We start from the raw sequence: 19,579 nt of genomic DNA, 5'->3' as shown, positions 1-19,579 counted from the left end.
ATACACACTTGAACTAAAATGATGCATTTAGTATGCCAGTTACTGCATGGTAGGGTTAACAAGTAAATTAAAAAAGTCTGTGTGTGCTTGCCTTCAAATTGCAGTATGAACATCCTCATCAACCAAATATTATTATCATCAAAACTGAACCATAAATACGGTACTGGAAAAAACTAACAGCAACATTAGTTCAAAATATAAAAGTTAACATATTCTTTTAATGAAATCATTTAGGCAATTTTGAACTTATTTCAGTGGTGAAATTATATTCCATTATTCATGTAGAAATGTGATGCCGGCGTAATTGGGTTGGCTGCAAACAATGTCTTCACAACGAACGTCTCGATTTTTTAAGGATAGCATTCAATTGATAGTAAAGTAGTTTTATTGGAATTCTGCGACAAGATGCTGGCACGTGGCAGTGTTCACATATTTCATAATATAGCAGCAAACCAGACAGCAACAATGCATAGTTTGATTTTGAAGAGACGTGTAGTCTACACCGGCCATGCTTTAATCAACACTGTCTAACATTGCTTGTATCAGCCATTTCCAGAACTTTCTCTTTCCAGTAGGGACAATGTTTGGTCAACGATTTCTGTTGCAATTTCATCCAGCAGTAACTCCTTTACCTGTTACATATGGCCAAGCATACTACCAAGTCAGTAACAAAACAGCAATGCAGAAACTATAATAACCATTTTTAACCTATGACGTTCAAAAGCTTAGAGTAATTAACATTCATAAATGGCAGTTTCCAACCTGATACTGCAGAGATGCCTCATACGCATATAAGACACTGGTATCATATAACATAACAGAGCTCCTGGACAAGCATAAAATACAATTTCTGACACGGCAAATGGCTTCACGATCATCCATCTGGACAGGTTCAGTATCAACTACAAATCCACCATCACCTTAAAAGAAATAAAGCAAATGTGCAAACATGAAAAACTTTCACATACAGTCTCCAATACTAGATATGTGCCACATGGAATCTGGCAAATGACACAAATGAATATGCTTTCGACCTATGGACAACTCTTACAACTTTAATTATTCCAAAAACCTTTAAGGTTATTTCTATGTACGAAACTTTATTGAGTAATCTTTGTTTTGTTATTTCTTACAACAGAATTCAAACTAAAATCTGTAACACTAGTATTTTTGTGAACCGAAATCAATTAAAAGCTATTTTTCTGTAAATTTTGGATTCGTGTATGATTTAGCACATACCTACTGGGAAATATTGCTACATAATAACTATCTTTTGTACCTGTGGTCTTTGTCCCATCCACAGCTGTAGAGTTTATCCATATATATCCATTATTTGCAAGAATAATAGTTACACCACAGCTAAGATTGTGTACATGATTTTTTCTTCGCTTTATGAGAGATGGTGACACAGTGACGCAACACCCTTGTCCAAGCTTTCCATATTTTAAGCTTCGGGTGTGTAAGGAAAGCATACCATCTGTGTGAACCTGGATTTTAAAGCATTATTCATACTTTAAGAGCTTATAGTAAGAGTTGTTGGTAACTTACTAAACAGTTACCTGTTGTACTTCAGCACTTATCAAGTCACCTTCCTTTAAATATTCTCGCATTGTTAATTCATCTGCTGCTGATCGACGTCTAAGCTCACCTCCAGGTAAATTTACTGAAGACAGATGTAGTACAGAATCTAATCTTGAATTTGTTTCAACCTAAAGATTGTGTTTTGAAACACAACAGACTTACTTGAGTGACAACTACATACAGCTGGTAACTTACCACTACCTATAGGCTATAGTCATTCAATTTCAACTATTTACAACAACAAAAAAAGAATTAAAATTACACAAAACAAGCTAAATTTACCTTCCATCGTTTTTGCTGCACCTCTTTAATCCTACCAACCACGATGTCACCCACCTCACCATTGTATCTGGTTTTCAATGCTCGAACACATACTAGTTTGTTGATACGCTCAACAACGCCAGCAACAGATGCATAGAGTTTGTGATCCTCTTCATCATCATTGGTATATGTTCCTATTCAACAAATGTGATTGACAATTTCTACAAAACAACATTTTAATCACACACGAAAATATATATACTTAGAAAAATTAAATGGATTTTGAATGAACATTCCCAAAACTCTTGTTTTGTTAAATATATTTTTTTTCTTCACTTATAATTGAATTAGGAGAAACTTTCCAACTTTTGTAAGCAATAGTCAGAACTTTTTCAGTGTAGTATGCAATGACTTGAAAACTTTCAAAAGATATAACCGTTGCACAAATATATATTCTCAAAACCAGAGGTTTTAAAATTTTTTGGAGCAAAGACCCCCACCCCATTTTGGGTTCAGTACAAGCTTGGGTCCAAAGAACTTGGTTTACTTTATCAAGTGATTTATGGTACATAAATTGCCAGATTTCTTTAAGTTCTTCCAATTTGATTTCCACAAAATATAAATAAGTACTATGTACAAATGTATATATCAGAGATTAGAAAAACATTCGGAAATGCAAGATTCTGTTGCTGAGGTGACTCTTTAATTCCATATTAGGGTCATGGCCAGAAATGTTGCATTACAGTATTTGCAATTGCTGTAACAATTTGTGTTCTTACAACTAAATGTTCAAAATTCAAACTATATATAATGCTTGTAAGGTGGTCAGAGGGGACTGCAATAGAAACTAAATTTCTTCAATTATTCCCGTGGATAACACAATTTAAGGTTATGGATAAAAAAACATTAACCATATTACAAAGAACTCTTGAAAATTACTAAGCCTGCTTGAATAATCACAAAACAATCTACAAATTTTACTTTCAGGAAATTGTTTTTATAATACCATTGATTATACATTGTTCCTTTTGTTCTAATAATAAAAGTGATTATCACATAAAATTTGTTTTCAAGAAATTCAGCGATCTTATAACCTTGCACTGTCTAGAATTATGTCTAAATCATTGCATGCACACACTGCACATTTTTTGGAAGTGACGTCTATGTCTCAAACGAACCTTTTTGCAACTCTTCAAGCTTAACAATAATATTTCAATTGAAAAGATAACCGTCTTCATTTTAAAAATGAGGTTTGTTTTATTTCAAATTGGTCATGGCTTTACAACAAAACAAAGACCTTCAAAGATGTAATAACAAAACTCTTTACATTTTAATGTTTTTTAATTTGTCTTTAGTAGCTCCACAGTTTGATTACAGCTTTTTTGCCGACTAGCATTTTGTTCTGGAATATGCAGAATGTCAGCATTAAGCGTTCAAAATGCATGTATGTTTTATGACTGTCTGTTTTTATTACCTGCTTGCATAATTTAGCATTTTTTTATAACCCACTAGTGCAGCGGTTCCCAAACTGGGGTCCGTTAAGCAGTTTCAGAGGGTACACGGCATGAGAGTTGCGCTATCCAAAACCAAACCAAACATTGATGAGTTAATTGCAGAAAAACAAGTGCACCCATCCCATTAAACGCTTACCGTATTTGATAGTTTTTGCTTTTTCTTTAGTTGGTGTGGTTTTTGCATTTTCCCCATAGCATTCTTTGATTTTTATAGGGCCACGAAATATAAAAATAATTGCAAAGGGTCCACCAGGCAAAATTTTTAGAAAACTTTGGGAACCGCTGCTCTAGTGATATCTAATTGGCCAAAGCTTACCACAGAAAATTGCCTAATGATGTTATTGTTCATCCTCCCTATGTAGTATTAGACCCACAATCATCCACAGACTTGTTTAAAAACCTTTGCTTTTAAACCACATCAAAAACCTATTTCGATTAAGTACACTATCACTCACAACCTGTGAGCGATGAAATAAAAGAGAAAAACTCACCATGACCACGCATATAGTCAGCATCTTCTGTTATTACACTGCCTGGTGTAATTAGAAAGGAATTACTGCTAAGGGGAACTTGTGCATTCAGTCTCTTTTTGCTTGGTAGTCTTATTACTATTGAGTTATTCATGTTTTCGATATTCTCTAAATGAGAAGAAAATTTAGTTACACCAGTTGAAAATCACTGAGAGCCACCGTCAGTGAAATAAGTTAAATAACATCGCTTTGACAAATACGGTTTCACAAATTAAAAAATGTTATATATTTGAGTGAGTTTGTTTCTGTGCAAATATTTACAAATCAGGTGGAATTTTAATAGATGATATACAAGTTGTTTCAAATTTTACATCTGCAAAAGATTTGGTGAAGCACAAGTAACTGAAAAAACAAAATCAATAAATAGCCTTACGTTTTCGACTCTACCTACATATAGCTACCCTAACTTGACAAGGGCATGTAAGAATATTAATAACCAATTTAACAATGCAAAAAAAGCTTTCAATATTTGAATTAGTACAGTTGCATTTAACTCAGGTTTTACCCATTTTAAAACAGTATTCAAATATTGTTTATTCTCTCAAGATATCACCATTACTACAGTATAATTAAATATTTTTAAAAATGTATAACAAGAATTTCCTAGATAAATAAAAAAACTTTTTAGTGGTAGAAAATAAAATCATTGTTGTACATTCTTTTTTATAAAATTGTTTAACTCTTCATGCAAGTTTTCTTCCCAGTTTTTTCCAATATCTTCCATATTTTGATGAATATTGCTAAATTCTTGTAAGGTATTGGTGGCAATGGTCTGCATTTCTTTTACAGCATCCAAAGAGGCAATTTTTTCCACTTCTTCTTTCACTTGAGCAATAACAAATTCAATTCCTTGACGTCCACGTATGGCAGCAGTTTTCATTGTTGTACCCATAGCATTTTCCAAGTAACTTGTAAATGACAGATTTTTACAAGTAACGTGCCACTCTTGCTTTAGAAGGGTAGATGATGGGTCAATCTTGTCAGGAGTATAAGTAAGCTTTTCTGACACAACTATATAGTCCATGAAATTATAATTTTGTGAAGTAAGCTGATAAACTTTTTGCTTTGGGTCAACCACTGAAAACTCCACAGCATGAACAATTTTAGTAACATCAAGTCCAATGAGCTTTGAGATGAAGTCGGTATATGCATTGGACCATATTGATGATATAATGCGTTTGGAATACAACTTCCCATCCTTATCTATCTGTCTGTCAATTATGTCAGTTCCAATGACATTTGGTGATTCTGGATTGGGATATTTGCGTAAAGCAGCTTCCACTACCTTTTCCCATGAATGGCTAAACACATGTTTATCACTAGATATCCAAACCATTACCTTAACTGAATTTAGTATTGTTTAACAATCTTATATAAGAGGGCTATATCTGAATAAAAGAATGAAAATATATAGGCTACTAAGCATTGGGTTACAAAACTGTGCTATACGACGTTTGAAAGTTGTAGACTATAAATTTCCACAATTGATATGCCTAAATATGAAAATACAATTTAGGCCTAGTCTATTTCGAGGTCTTTTAAATCATGTTTTTAGGCATAAAACCCAGCTTTTTGCGCTTTTCATGCCTTTTGATGAGGGTCACTAATACGGGTATGTTAGATCCTGCGTTTAGAATCATTTTCCCCGCCCCTCAACACAATTCTAAATACACCACTGTGCAATCGTTTGGCGGCGGAACGTATCTAACTTTTCTGTGGCGAAAATATGGAAAATACTGCATTACACATATGCTTATTCATTTGTCAGGCTAGCCTATACTACAGCCCTGTAGTAGTGTAGTGCTATCTAAAGTATATAACCTAGGCCTACGCCACACTAAACTACAATCCACCACAACCTTCTCTGACTAAGTGTATGGCTTATTGGATTAGTAATAGTTACGCAACCAACCTTCAGGTGACCGGCATATAACGTCATAATTTGACACGTGATTCACTATTGCGAAAGGCGATGTTCAGCCTGGTTACAAATCAAAGTCCGTCCGCCACCACCATACCAAAAGGTCAAAGGTAGCAACGATACCTGAACGAAATCTCACCATATCAAGTTGGCCTAGTAACAATGCTGTTGGCTTAACCAGCTCTGCGCAGAATGTACTCAACTTTCCTATTTCGTATTGTATCGTTTCTTTTTCGTCATCGTCAGTGGAGGAACGAAAAATAAAATGCTAACCATTATAATGTAGAAACATCACAGTTCAGCCATAAAACAATGACGGAAAAAGCAGCCAAGCCCAAATTCTGAAAACGTGCAAGAATGATGATAGCATGAGATAAACACGATCAGTAGCACGGTAACTAACTCCAACGTGCAAATAACAATAAAAAAAAAAAAAAAATAAGTGTTCCTGTTAAATTTCACCCGATTCGTCTGCTTTCCGCCCATTGAAATGGGTGAAAATGCGGTAATATTTTCCCATTCGAATGGTAGGAAGTATGCCTTTCTTACCCTAGAGCAGGGGTGGCCAAACTGCGGCTCTCGAGCCGCATGCGGCTCTTTGAGCCTTTAATTGCGGCTCTTTAATGAATTAGTATTGTTGAATTAGACATGCATTTTCCCGGTCTAGACGAGTTGTTTGATCAGATTATGAAACAATGCGTTCTATCACACGTAGTAACAATGGACTCATTGTTAGTAATAATCAAATTACACTCCAAAAAGTACATTATTGTACAGAAGTGTGCTAACTTGTACACTGTAGTTAAGTAAACTGTCAGTTTGAAGCTGTACCTCAGGGCTGACCTAGTTTTAAGTCTCGGTTACGGTTACACTAATAATTGCAAAAAGAGTTGGTGAAGCCCAGGTGGAGACTCATAGTATCACCACGCAGCACTAATGTTTATCAATAGCTACACTTCGTTGCGAGTGAATAAATTCGTATTTTTTATTGTGTTTGTGTTGCGGCTCTTTTAAAGCTCGAATTGGTAATATGCGGCTCGAGCATGAAGCAGGTCTGGCCACCCCTGCCCTAGAGTAAGAGATGTGCATTTGGAATGGGGAGATGTTTACTTCGGCAGAAATATGGTTTGTGGGAAACCCCATTGCTAAAAGCAGGTCCATTTTAATGGGCAGAAAAATAGACGAATGGGGTTCACAAACCATACTTGTGCCGAAGTAAACTTCTTCCCATTCCAATGGCTTATATCTTACTCTAGGGTAAGAAAGGCATACTTTCAACCATTGGAATGAGGAAAAAATCCCGTACTCTGGACCATTTTAATGGGCGGAAAGTAGACGAATGGGGTGGATTTTCTTAGTCCGATTACAGTAGGTATGGGGCAAAGTGCACTTCTTTGTCACAGAAAAATATACCGCTTAGTATAGTTTATATATTATAGTTTCATAACTATGAGAAATCGTTTTTTATAAACATGAGGAAACGCCACCCAGAGAATCAAATCGCCTCCTAATTTTGAAAATTGATTACAGGCTTAGTGCCTCTTTGCGATATCATACTGCTCCGAGGTTGAGAACCATTGCGGTAGAGTGTAGGAATTACTGTATGCTTCTTTTCTGTGTATTATATAGAAGCATTGACCTTGAAGTTCAACTTTTATTTTGTGTAGTAAGATGTCTATAGGGTTGTTGTGCTTGATTGATTGCTTTACTCAAATCCAAATACTGAAAGCTTTTAAAAATGGTGGTATTAGGCTATAATATAGCCGCTATATGGTCGTTATTAAGTAAAGTCTTTTTGCACAATCTTGTACCGAAAATCCTATAAGATGGTATGTTAGCATGGCCACTAAACACACAAAATAATTTCTTAGTTTAACAGATTTAAACCAAATATCCAATGGCGGCTCGTGATTTTTGTAATTGGAAGGTCTGCAGCTAGCCTATAGGCCTAGTGTATGCCTAGCATATATTTAGGCACTTTTAAACCTTATATTTTTGGTCCCTTTTAAAGTAAACGAATTGAAAGTAAAAATCGGTATCTCCAAAACAATCGGAAGGACTGCTTTTTTGCCCAATTTTTTATCATAAGATGCCACACCTTTCCTATCACAAACACCGGGGGGGGGGGCTTTGGCCATGAGTCACAGTGCACCCAAGCTGCTTCCATGCACACTGGAATGTTGCTTCTACACAACTGAAATCTTGGTGAACAATTCCAAACTGCAGAGTTTGGATGCTGACCACGTAACATAACCTTATGTCTAACAAAACCAAAAAGGCTAAAAAATGCAATCCAGGGCGCTGCTCTTGCAATAAATGAGTATCGTATTCCGTGTTTGATACCCAGTTGTGCTATACTGTGGCAAAACTTATAATAGCCTTGGACAAGGCATTAACGATAATTGCTCTTGTTCAGTGGACCTGGTGGACAGTTCTAAATTGGGCAATACTATATAAAAATCCAATAACCAAAATAAAAAATTACTTCATTTACGCCTTCAAGTCAGAGTGAAAAAGAACAAGAGACCCTGCCAAAAGTAAGAGATCAGACTAAAAGTGGTCTGAAACTAACAACTACGAATACACACAAGAGTGTCAATCATACTGCATTGTTGTTAGTCTTTTTCAGACAACAAAGTGCAGTAGTTTACTATTTTTAACATAATAATTATGCTACATATGGACGAACAATATAGCATTTTTTGAAAAGGCGATTGGCTTCTAGCTTTCAAGTACAATAACTAGGATTAGGACTTAGTAATCGATAATTAAATAGGAGTGTAAGTTTTGATTGCCATTTCATCTGGCAATGATCCCTCTGGTGGCTAGAACTCGTTTTGAACATCAGGTAGTTGTAATGTGTCTAATAAATATATGTATGATACATGATTTAAAAAATGGTTTGCTGTTTTATTGCCCAAATCCTTAACCTGACTTGTGTTTTTGACTCCGTAGTAGTCAATGTGTTGTGTCATCTTATCTTTCTAGGTTTGAGTGAGTGCTTAAAATATTAATTGTGTATGCTTAAATGATTAAGTCCATTGCAGTGGACTGAAAATGGAAAAACAACACCCACTGGTTGGAAAACGTTTCTTTATAGATCCAAAAGTTGAGAAACACATGAAACTAAAAATCAAGGACGGCCTGACAAAGCTTGGCGGGGTATGTTTGGTTTTATGACATAGTGGAAAGCATGGCAACAACACTCTCCAGATTTTTGATAATGGTCTCCCCAAGACGTTTATTTTGTTTTTTCTCTTTATTAGACACATAACAGCACAGTAACTCCTTTTTTATAGATCGCTCATATACCGCCTAAAAGGCAGAGCCCAAAAGTTTTGTGTACGTCTGGTAACCTACCAGAATGCAAAATGCACCATTTTGCACTCAGTGCTCCATGTCCTGCACCTTTCAGATATTGTCAAAAAGTGCTGCACCTTTCAGATATTGTCAAAAAGTGCCATTCTTTTCAGCCCAGGATGCATGAAGCTTATTGTTAGTTTGCGGCGGGTAAAATATGTATTTAGACTCGGTTTTATAGGTTACATTGCCCAATCCTTGACACCCGGTTTTTATATTTACTGTAAGTGGCGATGTGCAAAATAACATAATTTTGTTTTGCACCCAGAGATTCCAATTTAATTTTAGAGTAGGTTTGAACTAGTAACAACTACACACGCTTTTCATAAACATCTAAATCTAGCTTGGAGGTTGAAAGACAATAACAGCCTTGACAGATTGTTTTAGGAAATACAGTGGGACCTCGTTAATCCGGACCCCGATGAACCGGAATCCCCGCTATCCGACACAAAACTGCCGGGAACGGATTTCTTCCTATGCATTTTACCCCTTTAATCCGGAAACCCCGCTGTCCGACTCCAACACAAAAGTTTTGGAACAAATGTGCTAAATCAATAGCAATAAAATCCGATAAACCGGATTATTAACAGTTTAGCGAAAATGATTCACGATTGTCCTCATACAGAATGTAGTTAGTTGACGAAACAATAGCCGATTATCTACGCATAATAACGTTGCGGTCTTTATTGATTCAAAAGTACAGTACTGTACAGCATTGCGCTTTATAAAAAAATTTTGCTGTGCTATTCAGTATGCCTTTATCAGAGCCACCATCTAAACGTTCAAGAATTGAAATATCAACCGAAAAGAAGCAGCAGATCTGCCAATACCAGCGGGATCATAAAAAGGCAACGCAAAATGAGATTAGACAGCATTTCAACTTAAAATGGGGAATAAATGTAGGAAGGTCAACAATTTCTGACATTCTTAAACAAAAGGGAAAATGGCTATCATCAGATGACATCAAGCGTAAAAGCCTTACAAGAGCTAGGCCCTGCAAGGAACCAGAGTTAGAAGCCGCTATTTTTCTGTGGTTTACAGATGTCCGTTCACGAAATCTGCCGGTTACATGCGACATGCTAAAAGAAAAAGCCAAAACTTTTGGAGAGCAACTCGGTGTTAAAGATTTTGCTTATTCAAATGGCTGGTTGAATCGTTTTAAGAAACGACACGGAATAGCATTGCAAAAAGTGCACGTAGAATCTGCTGCAGCTGATGTTGTTGAAGTTTCAAACGGTAGGGAAACTTTACAACAAATCATTGCTAACTATGCTTTACAAAACGTCTATAATATGGACGAGACAGGGTTGTTTTATCGCTTGGAGCCGGATGCAACACTGGCTACAGGTCCAGTAAAAGGGAAGAAGAAAAATAAAGAGCGGATAACAGGGGGTCTTTGTTCAAATGCAACTGGATCAGATAAGCTAAAGCCTTTGTTAATTGCAAGAGCAAAAAGGCCCCGCTGTTTCGGAAAGGATTTTGATCCAAACGTGTATGTCACATATAGACACAACAGTAAAGCTTGGATGACAAGTGTGGTATTTACAGATTGGCTTAAAGATTTTGACCGAAGTATGATACAGCAAAAATGTAAAGTTCTGCTTCTTCTTGACAATGCTGCCAGTCACATAGTTCCAGAAGATTCAGAAAATGTTCAGGTGCATTTCTTACCACCAAATACAACGGCTCATCTTCAACCAAATGATGCTGGGATAATACGAAATTTCAAGCTTTACTATCGAAAAGGATTGACCAAACATTTCTTGCAGTCCATAGAAAATGATCAGCCTATGGCCATTAATCTTCGGGAAGCACTGCGCTTGATCAGAGAGGCGTGGAATTATGTTAAGATGCAAACAATTCAAAACTGTTGGGAGCATACAGGCATCATTCCCAGGGCCTCTTCTGCTGAGATTACATCGGCAGCATGTGGGACAGAGACAGAAGTGGTTGAAGAAATCCAAAGAGACATGGAAGGATTCCATACAATCTCTAGTGAACATCTCATGTCTGTTTGCGACTGGCTAGACGTTGATACTGGGATTTGTACTGGCGAAGTTTTATCCGATGAGGCCATTGTTGAAATTGTTAACCCACCCACTCAACGCGACAGTGAATCCGAAAGTGACCATGATGAGACAGAAAGTCCACCTCGTGCAGTGACAACAAACGAGGCCATATCTGCAATTTCTACTTTGATTTATTACTTTGAGCAACACTCTTCATTGCCGAAAGTCACAAATTATCTTGACAGTGCGTGGGCTATGAAAAGGAACATACAATCTTTCAGTAAAGAATCACTCGTGCAACGTGAGATAACAGACTTTTTTATGTAATAAATTGTTTGTTTTGATTTCACATTAAGTTTCTGTTCTTGCCATCTTGCGATATTGATGCATTTTGATAAATAAAAGGGGATTAAGATTGCGGAGATAACTTAGTGATTAGAGCAGGGGTGACGGACCTATTCGTTGTGGCAAGCCACTTTGTCAGTTACAGCTGAGTAAGCCGCACAGCTTTTTAGTCATACTATGAAACTGTACAGTATTTTAAAACGAAAAAATAAATTGTTCATCAACAGTAACAAACAACGCTTCAGCGGTCGCAAAAAATACCTACAGTATCATCGGTTGAGTGCGGCAATCTATTGAAGACATACTGCTGCAACTCAATCGTGCTATCAGCTTATGATATCGCATTGCGCAAAGATTAGAAACAGGTCAAAGAAAGTTCAAGACTGCTGGTCCCGCCGGAATGCTTCGCCATGCAAGAGCGGTTGTCATACCGTTCGTCACTTCTGGCTTAGAGCATTCGTCTTTAATACGGTGGTTCTGGGGTTCGACACTGGGTCGGATCATACAAAAAATATAATTTTATTTTAGTTGCTGTCCAGCCAGAAACTCGGTACTTAGAATTGGACTAGGGTGCATACTGCGTTTTGAACACGGTGCTGCATTTGCAAGATTGATTGATTTTCTCCTTTCCGATAATCCGGAAACCCCGCTAAACCGACATTTTTTGACGAAACGAAGTGGTCCGGATTAACAAGGTTTCACTGTACTCTCTAATATTTCTTTATTTTCTTGACAGGAAGTCTGTGCATTATTAGTGAAGTATGTACAATATTTGGAGTAAATTTATATAAACTAAAGGTTTAAGGATAAATTCATTCAGATTTTTCTATATAGATTTCTTGTTTGTTTAACTTAGCCAGTTCGTTTCCTTGCCTGCTTAGTTAAGTAGAACAAACAGAAACAGTGCTGTTTAAAGCGAAATCTTTGCTAGAATCCATAGTACAGAGTTTCAGTTTAAATGCACATTTTTGTTGAACTTTTACATTCTGCTGTAGATAGTTGTCCTCTTTATTATGTATGAGCAGAATGTAAAAGTTCAACAAAAACGTGCATTTTGTTGTGATTATAGTTACTTGACTCTGCTTACAATAATCTGCATGTCAACTTATAACCTCTTACTTTAAAAGTTATGTTGATACTGTGTTAACCTCAACAGCGTAAATTTAACAAAAAAACAATTTGGTTTTTGCTTTCGAAATTACAAAAGTTACAACATACAAATATACCAAAAAAGAATGAAGTTCTGCCTAAAAAAATTAAACTGGTCTCATTGTTCATCACAATTGGTAAACCTATGAAATGTGAAAAAGTCAGCCTTTCTGCATAGTACAAACAAGAACGGTCCTGTTTGACGTGGTGTCATGGTCAAATCAAACATAGCTAGTTTTAAAGGGGTACTCTGCTTGTAAATTAGACTAGTCATCATTTAAAGATGGCCAGAAGTTTTGCTCGTCAAAAAGTCAATGTGAAGTGGTCAGGTAAGCTTGCTGGATTGGTCAAAATGTCATGCTGTAGCATTTATCAGTAGGCCTGACTTGTGCAGGAAAAAAATTTTTTAATCGCAATCAAACGTGTCACCTTTAAAAAATTGGTAATTGGACCAAAATTCTCATCTTTCATCTTTAGTGAAATTCTTCAGTTGTTCCTTGTAATGGTCAACCAACACCAGGTTAAAGGTCATGGTAAATTCCATAAAGTTGGTATAATTTTGTATAAAATTGTCCTAGAGAGCTCAAATAGTCAAATTTATCGCATATCACTTGAAATATCATTAATAACGGTTACTGGTAAATGATCTTTTCTTATTTTTACCATGATTAAATTAAAAGGATCTAAGTGTAACCTGAATGAAAAGTTAATATCTAATCGGAAAGTTGATTGTAACAAAATATTTTGTCTAGTGACTACTGCTATAACACTACGTAACAAAATTTGAAAAAATTTTTGTTTGGCTACATTTATTAAGTGTATCTGTATGATTTTCAAGCGCTGATTTCAAAAATGCTATCAGTTTTTTTCTATCATCGATCGTTTTCAAAATACAAAAATTTCCGTTTTTTGTGATTTTCCATTAACTGTAGGTATTTTATGCGGTTATGATCTGTGTCTGTCAGTACTATCATGTTGTAAATGGGCGTCCTATTTACTTGAGAAAGTGAATGGGAGTCTCAGCCTGTTAAATTCAGTATAGTCTCATTAGAAAGTCATGTTTAGTGTTTACAAAGAGATGTATACCACATGATTACATTTTGTAGAGTTAAGTCTTGTGTAAATCTTAGATTCAGTTCATCTTTTAAATAGTAGAAATCAAAATGTCTAGTAGACAGTGCAGAAATTTAAGTAAGAATACTGCCTCCCCCACAGGAATAGGCACTTGGGATTTTCTGTCTACTTTGACGTTTTTGAAGACCTTTGCTATTGCAAAGATGTAGAAGGCCTGTTTGGTGCTGTTGGAATAGATCATGATCCTACTCAGTGGCGGCGTTTCATTGACAGTTCTACCAAAAGTCTTAACCAGTGTTACTTCACAATGGCAACATATACCCATCAATTCCACTTGCTTATTCCTTACAGATGAAAGAAGATTATGAAAACGTCAAGCAACTGCTCATTAAAATCAATTACACTCAGTTTAAGTGGTATGTTTGTGGTGACTTTAAAATGTTGGGAATTTTGCTTGGTCTGCAGGGTGGTTACACAAAATACTCTTGCTTTCTGTGCTTGTGGGAATAGTAGAGCTGACGGTGAGCACTATCAGATGAGAAAATTAATGGCCGACACGGGAAAAACTAAACCCAGGAATGTACAACGTTATTAGGGAACCTCTTGTAAGCCGGGAAATAGTTTTATTGCCTCCACTTCATATCAAATTAGGTCTGGTAAAACAGTTTGTCAAATCTTTGGATTTTCAAGGACAAATTTTTCAAGAAATCTGTTCAATGTTTCCCAGACCATCACTTGCCAAATAAAAGGAGGAATATTTGTTGGTCCCCAGATAAACACAATGTTAAAGTGTAAAAGCTTGGAATAAACAATGAATGAAACAGAAAAAGAAGCGTGGCAAGCATTTCGAGGTGTGTTTGATGAATTTTTGGGAAATAAAAGGGACAGAAATTACAAAGAGTTGGTGGAGAAACTGATCAAAAGTTACCAAAACATGGGTTGTCGCATGTTTTACAAACTTCATTTTTTATGTTCGCATCTGGATTTTTTTCAAGAAAATCTAGGTGGCTTCAGTGAGGAGCACGGTGAGAGACTTCATCAGGATATTGAGCCAATGGAAAAACGATATAAAGGCCGCTGGGATAGTGTAATGATGGGAAAATACATTTGGTCCTTAGTAAGGCAAGAAAGGAGTAGTCATAAAAGAAAAACTCGCTCAAAAGTACATTTTTGAACGACTCTTACTGTTTGACAAAACTATGTTACATTTATCTTCAAGCCTTCCTTATTAACGTTTTTAAACTGGTTTTTGCGTTTAATAAACCAAACAAAACATAGATGTGGAGCTAAAATCTACTGCAAGAGTAGAACACGATTTGCTGTACTTACAGCTACATTAAATTTTAATATCTCAAAAAGTAATGATGGTACGAAAAAACTAACTGGATTTTTGAACTCAGCACCCAAAAATTCATAAACGGGCATTAAAAAAAGTAGCCAAACAAAAATTGTGTTACGTAGTGATAATACATCAGAACATTGAAAATTCCATAACCGGTCAATATTGATAAATGGTACTTGCGATAGGCTTTGCTTTGAAAAAACAGTTATACTAGCATATTGCCAAAAATTAATGCAAAAAATAATGCCGACTGTAGTTACAAAAATTACATAATTATTTATTGATATTGGTTTTACTCGCTGGCCTGATTAAAGCAAGACTGGCAAGCACAGCTAAATCTTATTTTCAGTAAGCCGAAATAATATGGCTACTTTTCCATTTTAGGGTGTCTATATTTTCTATTTAGTGTCCAATATTATCTAACCTTTGCAATATCATCTCCCAACAAGAGAGATTTTCGAATTTTACATACTTGCTGATTTAAAATTTGCCACAAAGTAACTAATACAACACAACGCTATAGTCATAAATGACAATTTTCAAAATTTGGGATTACACTGAATAAAATTGGATAGCATCACAAACTATTTTCTATGTCATAATTAAATGCTTTTATTTGGCTCTCTGGTGATCTCTTAATACCCAATGTTACCATTAGAGGTGCACCGAATTAATTTGGCCAAACTGGGTAAAACTCGCCAAATTTAGTTTTCAGCTAAATATATTTCCAGGTTTGGTTTTCAGATTTGGCCGAATATTTAAAATACTTTAAAAATGCTCTCTTCAGTGATCGAAAACTATAACAACAGATTCTACGATTTTTGTCCTTATTTGGCGTATGTAGCAGGAAATCTGAGTATGTGATAATTCAATTGAAATGGTTTGGCTCCTTTTTTGAATAGTTCAGTTTCGTACCAAATCTAAAAACACGATTTGGTACACCCCTACTTGACATTGTGTCAAGAGCTTACCCACCCCTAACCTAAACAAAGTAATCGAATAATGTATGTACGATAATAATGCATGCCATGTAATCATAAATGTAATCTTTTTAAATTGTAATAGAGTTTACCGTACAGAAACATTGTTAATAATAATGGTTATGTTTTTATTTATTTTGTAGAAAGTAGAGGAGTTTTTGGATGGTGGCATTCATTTTGCTGTGACCAGCAGTAGCAATTTGGAAAAAGTTTCAAAATGTCAGTGCATATCTTGAGCTAAGTCAGTGGTTCTCAACCTTTTTTCAAGTCACCCAAATTTTGAATGCTACCGCCTTGGTGACACAACTTTCAACAAACATATAATATTTAAGGTTTTACATTCATTCATTCGGTTTGTATTATTGATGCACTTGATTTTAATTTCGAATTTTGGTTTGGATATGAATTTCATTGATGGATTATGACAGGTGACAGTAACTCATCAAATCCAATTGCCACCCATTGGTTAGGAACCACTGCACTAAGTTATGATCTTTGTATAACTAAATTTTTAGCGCATGTTTTCTATTTTGAGTAATAGTTACATTAGTTGCATACAGCAGTGTTATCACATTTCTTACATCAATGATGCAACTTTTATTTTTTGTTCAGACAAAGGGCAGAAAGTTGCAGAGCAAAGTCCATTCAACACATCTGGGACTCAAAAATCAATTAATACCGTAAGTATATGCCTATTGCATAATTTTTGAGTTGTTGCAACTTGCAATCTCTCCTTAACGCATTACATAGTGTAGACTTTCTGTTACTGAATGGACGTTCGATATATTTAACTTACTGATTATTTGTAAATTATAAAGAATAACAGATGGAAAGATTTGGCAAAGAGAGCTGGTGCAAAACAAAATTCATCAACGAATGTTGTTGACACGGCAAGAAAACTGGGTATAAAGCTTAGAAGTACCAGTGGTAAGGCAAAAATATGGCTGTTAGTTGATTGGATAACTGTATCATTCTAAAATACCAGTACATGAAAGGTTATAGTCCAATGTTTCCTTCTTGTTAAGTGAAAAATTACACAGTAGATATCACAATGTCAGGATACTTGACATACTTGAATACAGCATACTATTTCACCATTGTGGTACAATGTCAATACTCAATATTACCATGCTGCTATTTGATACTTATTTACTTAATATAACATTATGTTGTTTTACTTTAACAGAGGTTTGGCATTGGCTTGCAAAGCAACTAGCTTGTACAGGCCCTCCAGATGCTGGTATGTAAACTGGTTTTTTTAACTTATAATGCAATTTTACAAGTCTTAGCTCTATTAATTGCTATTTTATTACCGGTGTCTTTTTATACTTTGTTTTTTGCCATTCTGTCTGTGAGGGTAATAGTACAAGATCTGAGGAATGTTACACTGACATTATAGGCCATAACAAAAATTGTTAAACCGTGTCTTCTTAAAACAACCTCTCTGGGTAGTTATTCTGGGTAAATATGGGTAAATAACCTTCTCTGGGTAAATATTCTTGCAGAGCTTTAGTACAAAAGTAGGTTGTTTATTGATTAATGCTTCATTTGCTAAATTCAGAAACACATGTTTGTGACATTTCCTTCTGCAGGGCCATCTTCTCGACCCATTGAAATAAAACTCAAGGAACCATGTTTGAAAATAGAAGATGAAAAAAGGTTGATTATTACTAACTATTGGTACTGTTTGATGATAACCAGTTTAAACAAGTTATTAATATTTTTTACAGCAAACCTATTTATGATGAATTTGAAACTTTTTCTCAACTTAACCTTTCAGTAGCTGGCAATAAATGCCCAATTGTGAATGAAAGTCTGCCAATGTACAAGTTAGTGCAAATTATTTTTTGCATTTTTGTTAATTTTTTTATTGCAATTATAGGCATTCTTTCAAGGTTGCTGAATATTGAGATCATCATAATTTGTAGCAAATTAATCATATAACCTTTTTACATGTGTGTGTAAATTTTAAATTACCGGTAGTAGTCTACTTCCCATGAAACAAAAATATGCAAAATGAATGTTTTTTTGTAGGAAAACGACAGACAAGAAAAAGCTTGCTGAGAAAAAAGGTTTTTGCGAATGTTGCCAGCGTTCCTACTTAAATGAACGAAAAGTAAGAGCTGTTCATATTAGTACCATATGGCTATGCTGTTTATGTAAAACTGTTTTGTATTGAAAGCACCGCAAGGATGTACAGCATATAAACTTTGGTGAAGTGGCAAATCATTATGAAAAATTGGACAAGTACATCACAACAAACAACTTAGATTTATCGTCGTAAGTCTGTTAACATTTGATCTATCTATATAGCGATAGTTTCATTATCATTTGTGTTGACATCCATTTGCAGATTTTTGAGGCGCCAGGTGATGTTCTTACCCGTCGAACACGAAGCTGACAGAGAAGAAAATATAAATACAAAGCATCGTCACGATCGTATATGTTGTCAAGACTTCAAGCCAGATATGTCTTCTTTGACATCAACATGTGAAGAAACCAAAAATAGATCAGAGGGTAAAAGTTTAACAACTACTGAATCCTCTACAAAACATTCGAAGTCTTTAACAAGACGAACCAGTCCAAGAAAACTGGCTAGCATCAAAATATCTTTAAATGCAGAGCCTTGCAATACTTCCGAAAATAAAGTTTTGGAATCAAGTTTTAAAACAACTCCTCATAAACAAAGCCAGATGCCTCAAATAACAACAATTTTGACTTCAGAAACTGCTGTTTCAGATAAAAGAGTAAAAAAAAGTAGTCCAAAAAAATTCCTTCGATCAATGAAAACAACCAACAAACCTCAGATTACAAACAAAATCTGTGATGTTGATCACTATGAGCAGACCATATCTTTTGAGACGTCTCCAGTGACTCGTTCTAAACTTAAATCCCATCATATGTACACAGATAAAACCTCGGCAACTATTAAACTAGAGGTCTCCGAATCTGTATGCACTCCTAAAACAAAATCTCCATGTCATGCTCTAACCAGAGTGGGCAAACGAAAAAGAAGTCCGATGAAGGCAAAAACTCCCCATGACAAGCTTAACTCTTCTTCAGAATTTGCTTCACCTGTTTTCTCAAAGAGTTCAAGACGGAAATTGGATACCTCAACGGAGATACCTAGCGAAAAATATGGGTTTACTAGGACAAGTCAAGCTACACAATCAACTGATGATTTGATAATGTTGTTAAACTCGTCAACCCGAGATTCTCTTCTTGGGTCAGAGTTTTTAGGATTTGAAAGTGCCTAAATTTTGCATTTAACAATTCTATTCTTTTCTGTCTATCTACTATCGCAACGCGTTATCGATTAAATTATGCATCATCCACTTTGCTATACCTTATAAGTTTTCTAATTGTGTGTAGTTATCCCTGCAGGTCGAATTTTATAGTGTTTATTTTATAATAATTATGCGTTTTGATCATAAAATTGACTATTTATCTATATTATGTTCCATTGGCCCGTTGTTTAAGATAGGCACTAAGTAAAGAAAAGCAGTAGCTTAA

At 35.4% G+C, this 19,579-nt stretch overlaps 3 protein-coding genes across 3 annotated transcripts; 1 reads left to right on the top strand and 2 right to left on the bottom strand.

Moving 5' to 3' along the window:
• Positions 1–367: 367 nt before the first annotated feature.
• LOC143459300 (exosome complex component RRP4-like) lies at positions 368–3,983 on the bottom strand. The gene is made up of 6 exons (XM_076956429.1): positions 3,848–3,983; positions 1,864–2,036; positions 1,560–1,709; positions 1,280–1,487; positions 763–920; positions 368–632 (listed from the first exon to the last, which is right to left on the bottom strand). Exons 1-6 carry the CDS (start codon positions 3,978–3,980, stop codon positions 543–545), a joined length of 912 nt encoding a protein of 303 aa, XP_076812544.1. The 5' UTR covers positions 3,981–3,983; the 3' UTR covers positions 368–542.
• Positions 3,984–4,529: 546 nt separating this feature from the next.
• LOC143459379 (PRELI domain containing protein 3B-like) lies at positions 4,530–5,711 on the bottom strand. Its single transcript, XM_076956554.1, has one exon. The coding sequence runs from the start codon at positions 5,220–5,222 to the stop codon at positions 4,530–4,532; it is 693 nt and encodes a 230-aa protein (XP_076812669.1). The 5' UTR covers positions 5,223–5,711.
• Positions 5,712–8,765: 3,054 nt separating this feature from the next.
• LOC143458259 (uncharacterized) lies at positions 8,766–19,579 on the top strand. Its single transcript, XM_076955301.1, has 10 exons — positions 8,766–8,969; positions 16,210–16,285; positions 16,679–16,746; positions 16,885–16,993; positions 17,253–17,306; positions 17,659–17,725; positions 17,797–17,895; positions 18,101–18,182; positions 18,249–18,346; positions 18,420–19,579. The coding sequence occupies exons 1-10, from the start codon at positions 8,865–8,867 to the stop codon at positions 19,321–19,323; spliced, it is 1,662 nt and encodes a 553-aa protein (XP_076811416.1). The 5' UTR covers positions 8,766–8,864; the 3' UTR covers positions 19,324–19,579.

This window comes from Clavelina lepadiformis, chromosome 1 (assembly GCF_947623445.1).
Source record: "Clavelina lepadiformis chromosome 1, kaClaLepa1.1, whole genome shotgun sequence".
NCBI classification, from domain to species: Eukaryota; Metazoa; Chordata; class Ascidiacea; order Aplousobranchia; family Clavelinidae; genus Clavelina; species Clavelina lepadiformis.
The sequence above is the reverse complement of the archived record's forward strand: the minus strand, read 5'-3'. Positions and strand labels throughout refer to the sequence as shown.

Excerpts from the sequence above, each read along its gene's own strand:
- LOC143459300 (XM_076956429.1), bottom strand. The coding sequence starts at position 3,980 with ATGAATAACTCAATAGTAATAAGACTACCAAGCAAAAAGAGACTGAAT. Across the intron at positions 921-1,279 it reads GGATGGGACAAAGACCACAG|GTGATGGTGGATTTGTAGTT; the intron begins GTACAAAAGATA and ends ATTTCTTTTAAG. Across the intron at positions 633-762 it reads AGGCATCTCTGCAGTATCAG|GTAAAGGAGTTACTGCTGGA; the intron begins GTTGGAAACTGC and ends CATATGTAACAG.
- LOC143458259 (XM_076955301.1), top strand. The coding sequence starts at position 8,865 with ATGGAAAAACAACACCCACTGGTTGGAAAACGTTTCTTTATAGATCCA. Across the intron at positions 8,970-16,209 it reads GCCTGACAAAGCTTGGCGGG|AAAGTAGAGGAGTTTTTGGA; the intron begins GTATGTTTGGTT and ends TTTATTTTGTAG. Across the intron at positions 17,726-17,796 it reads AAAATAGAAGATGAAAAAAG|CAAACCTATTTATGATGAAT; the intron begins GTTGATTATTAC and ends TATTTTTTACAG.
- LOC143459379 (XM_076956554.1), bottom strand. The coding sequence starts at position 5,222 with ATGGTTTGGATATCTAGTGATAAACATGTGTTTAGCCATTCATGGGAA.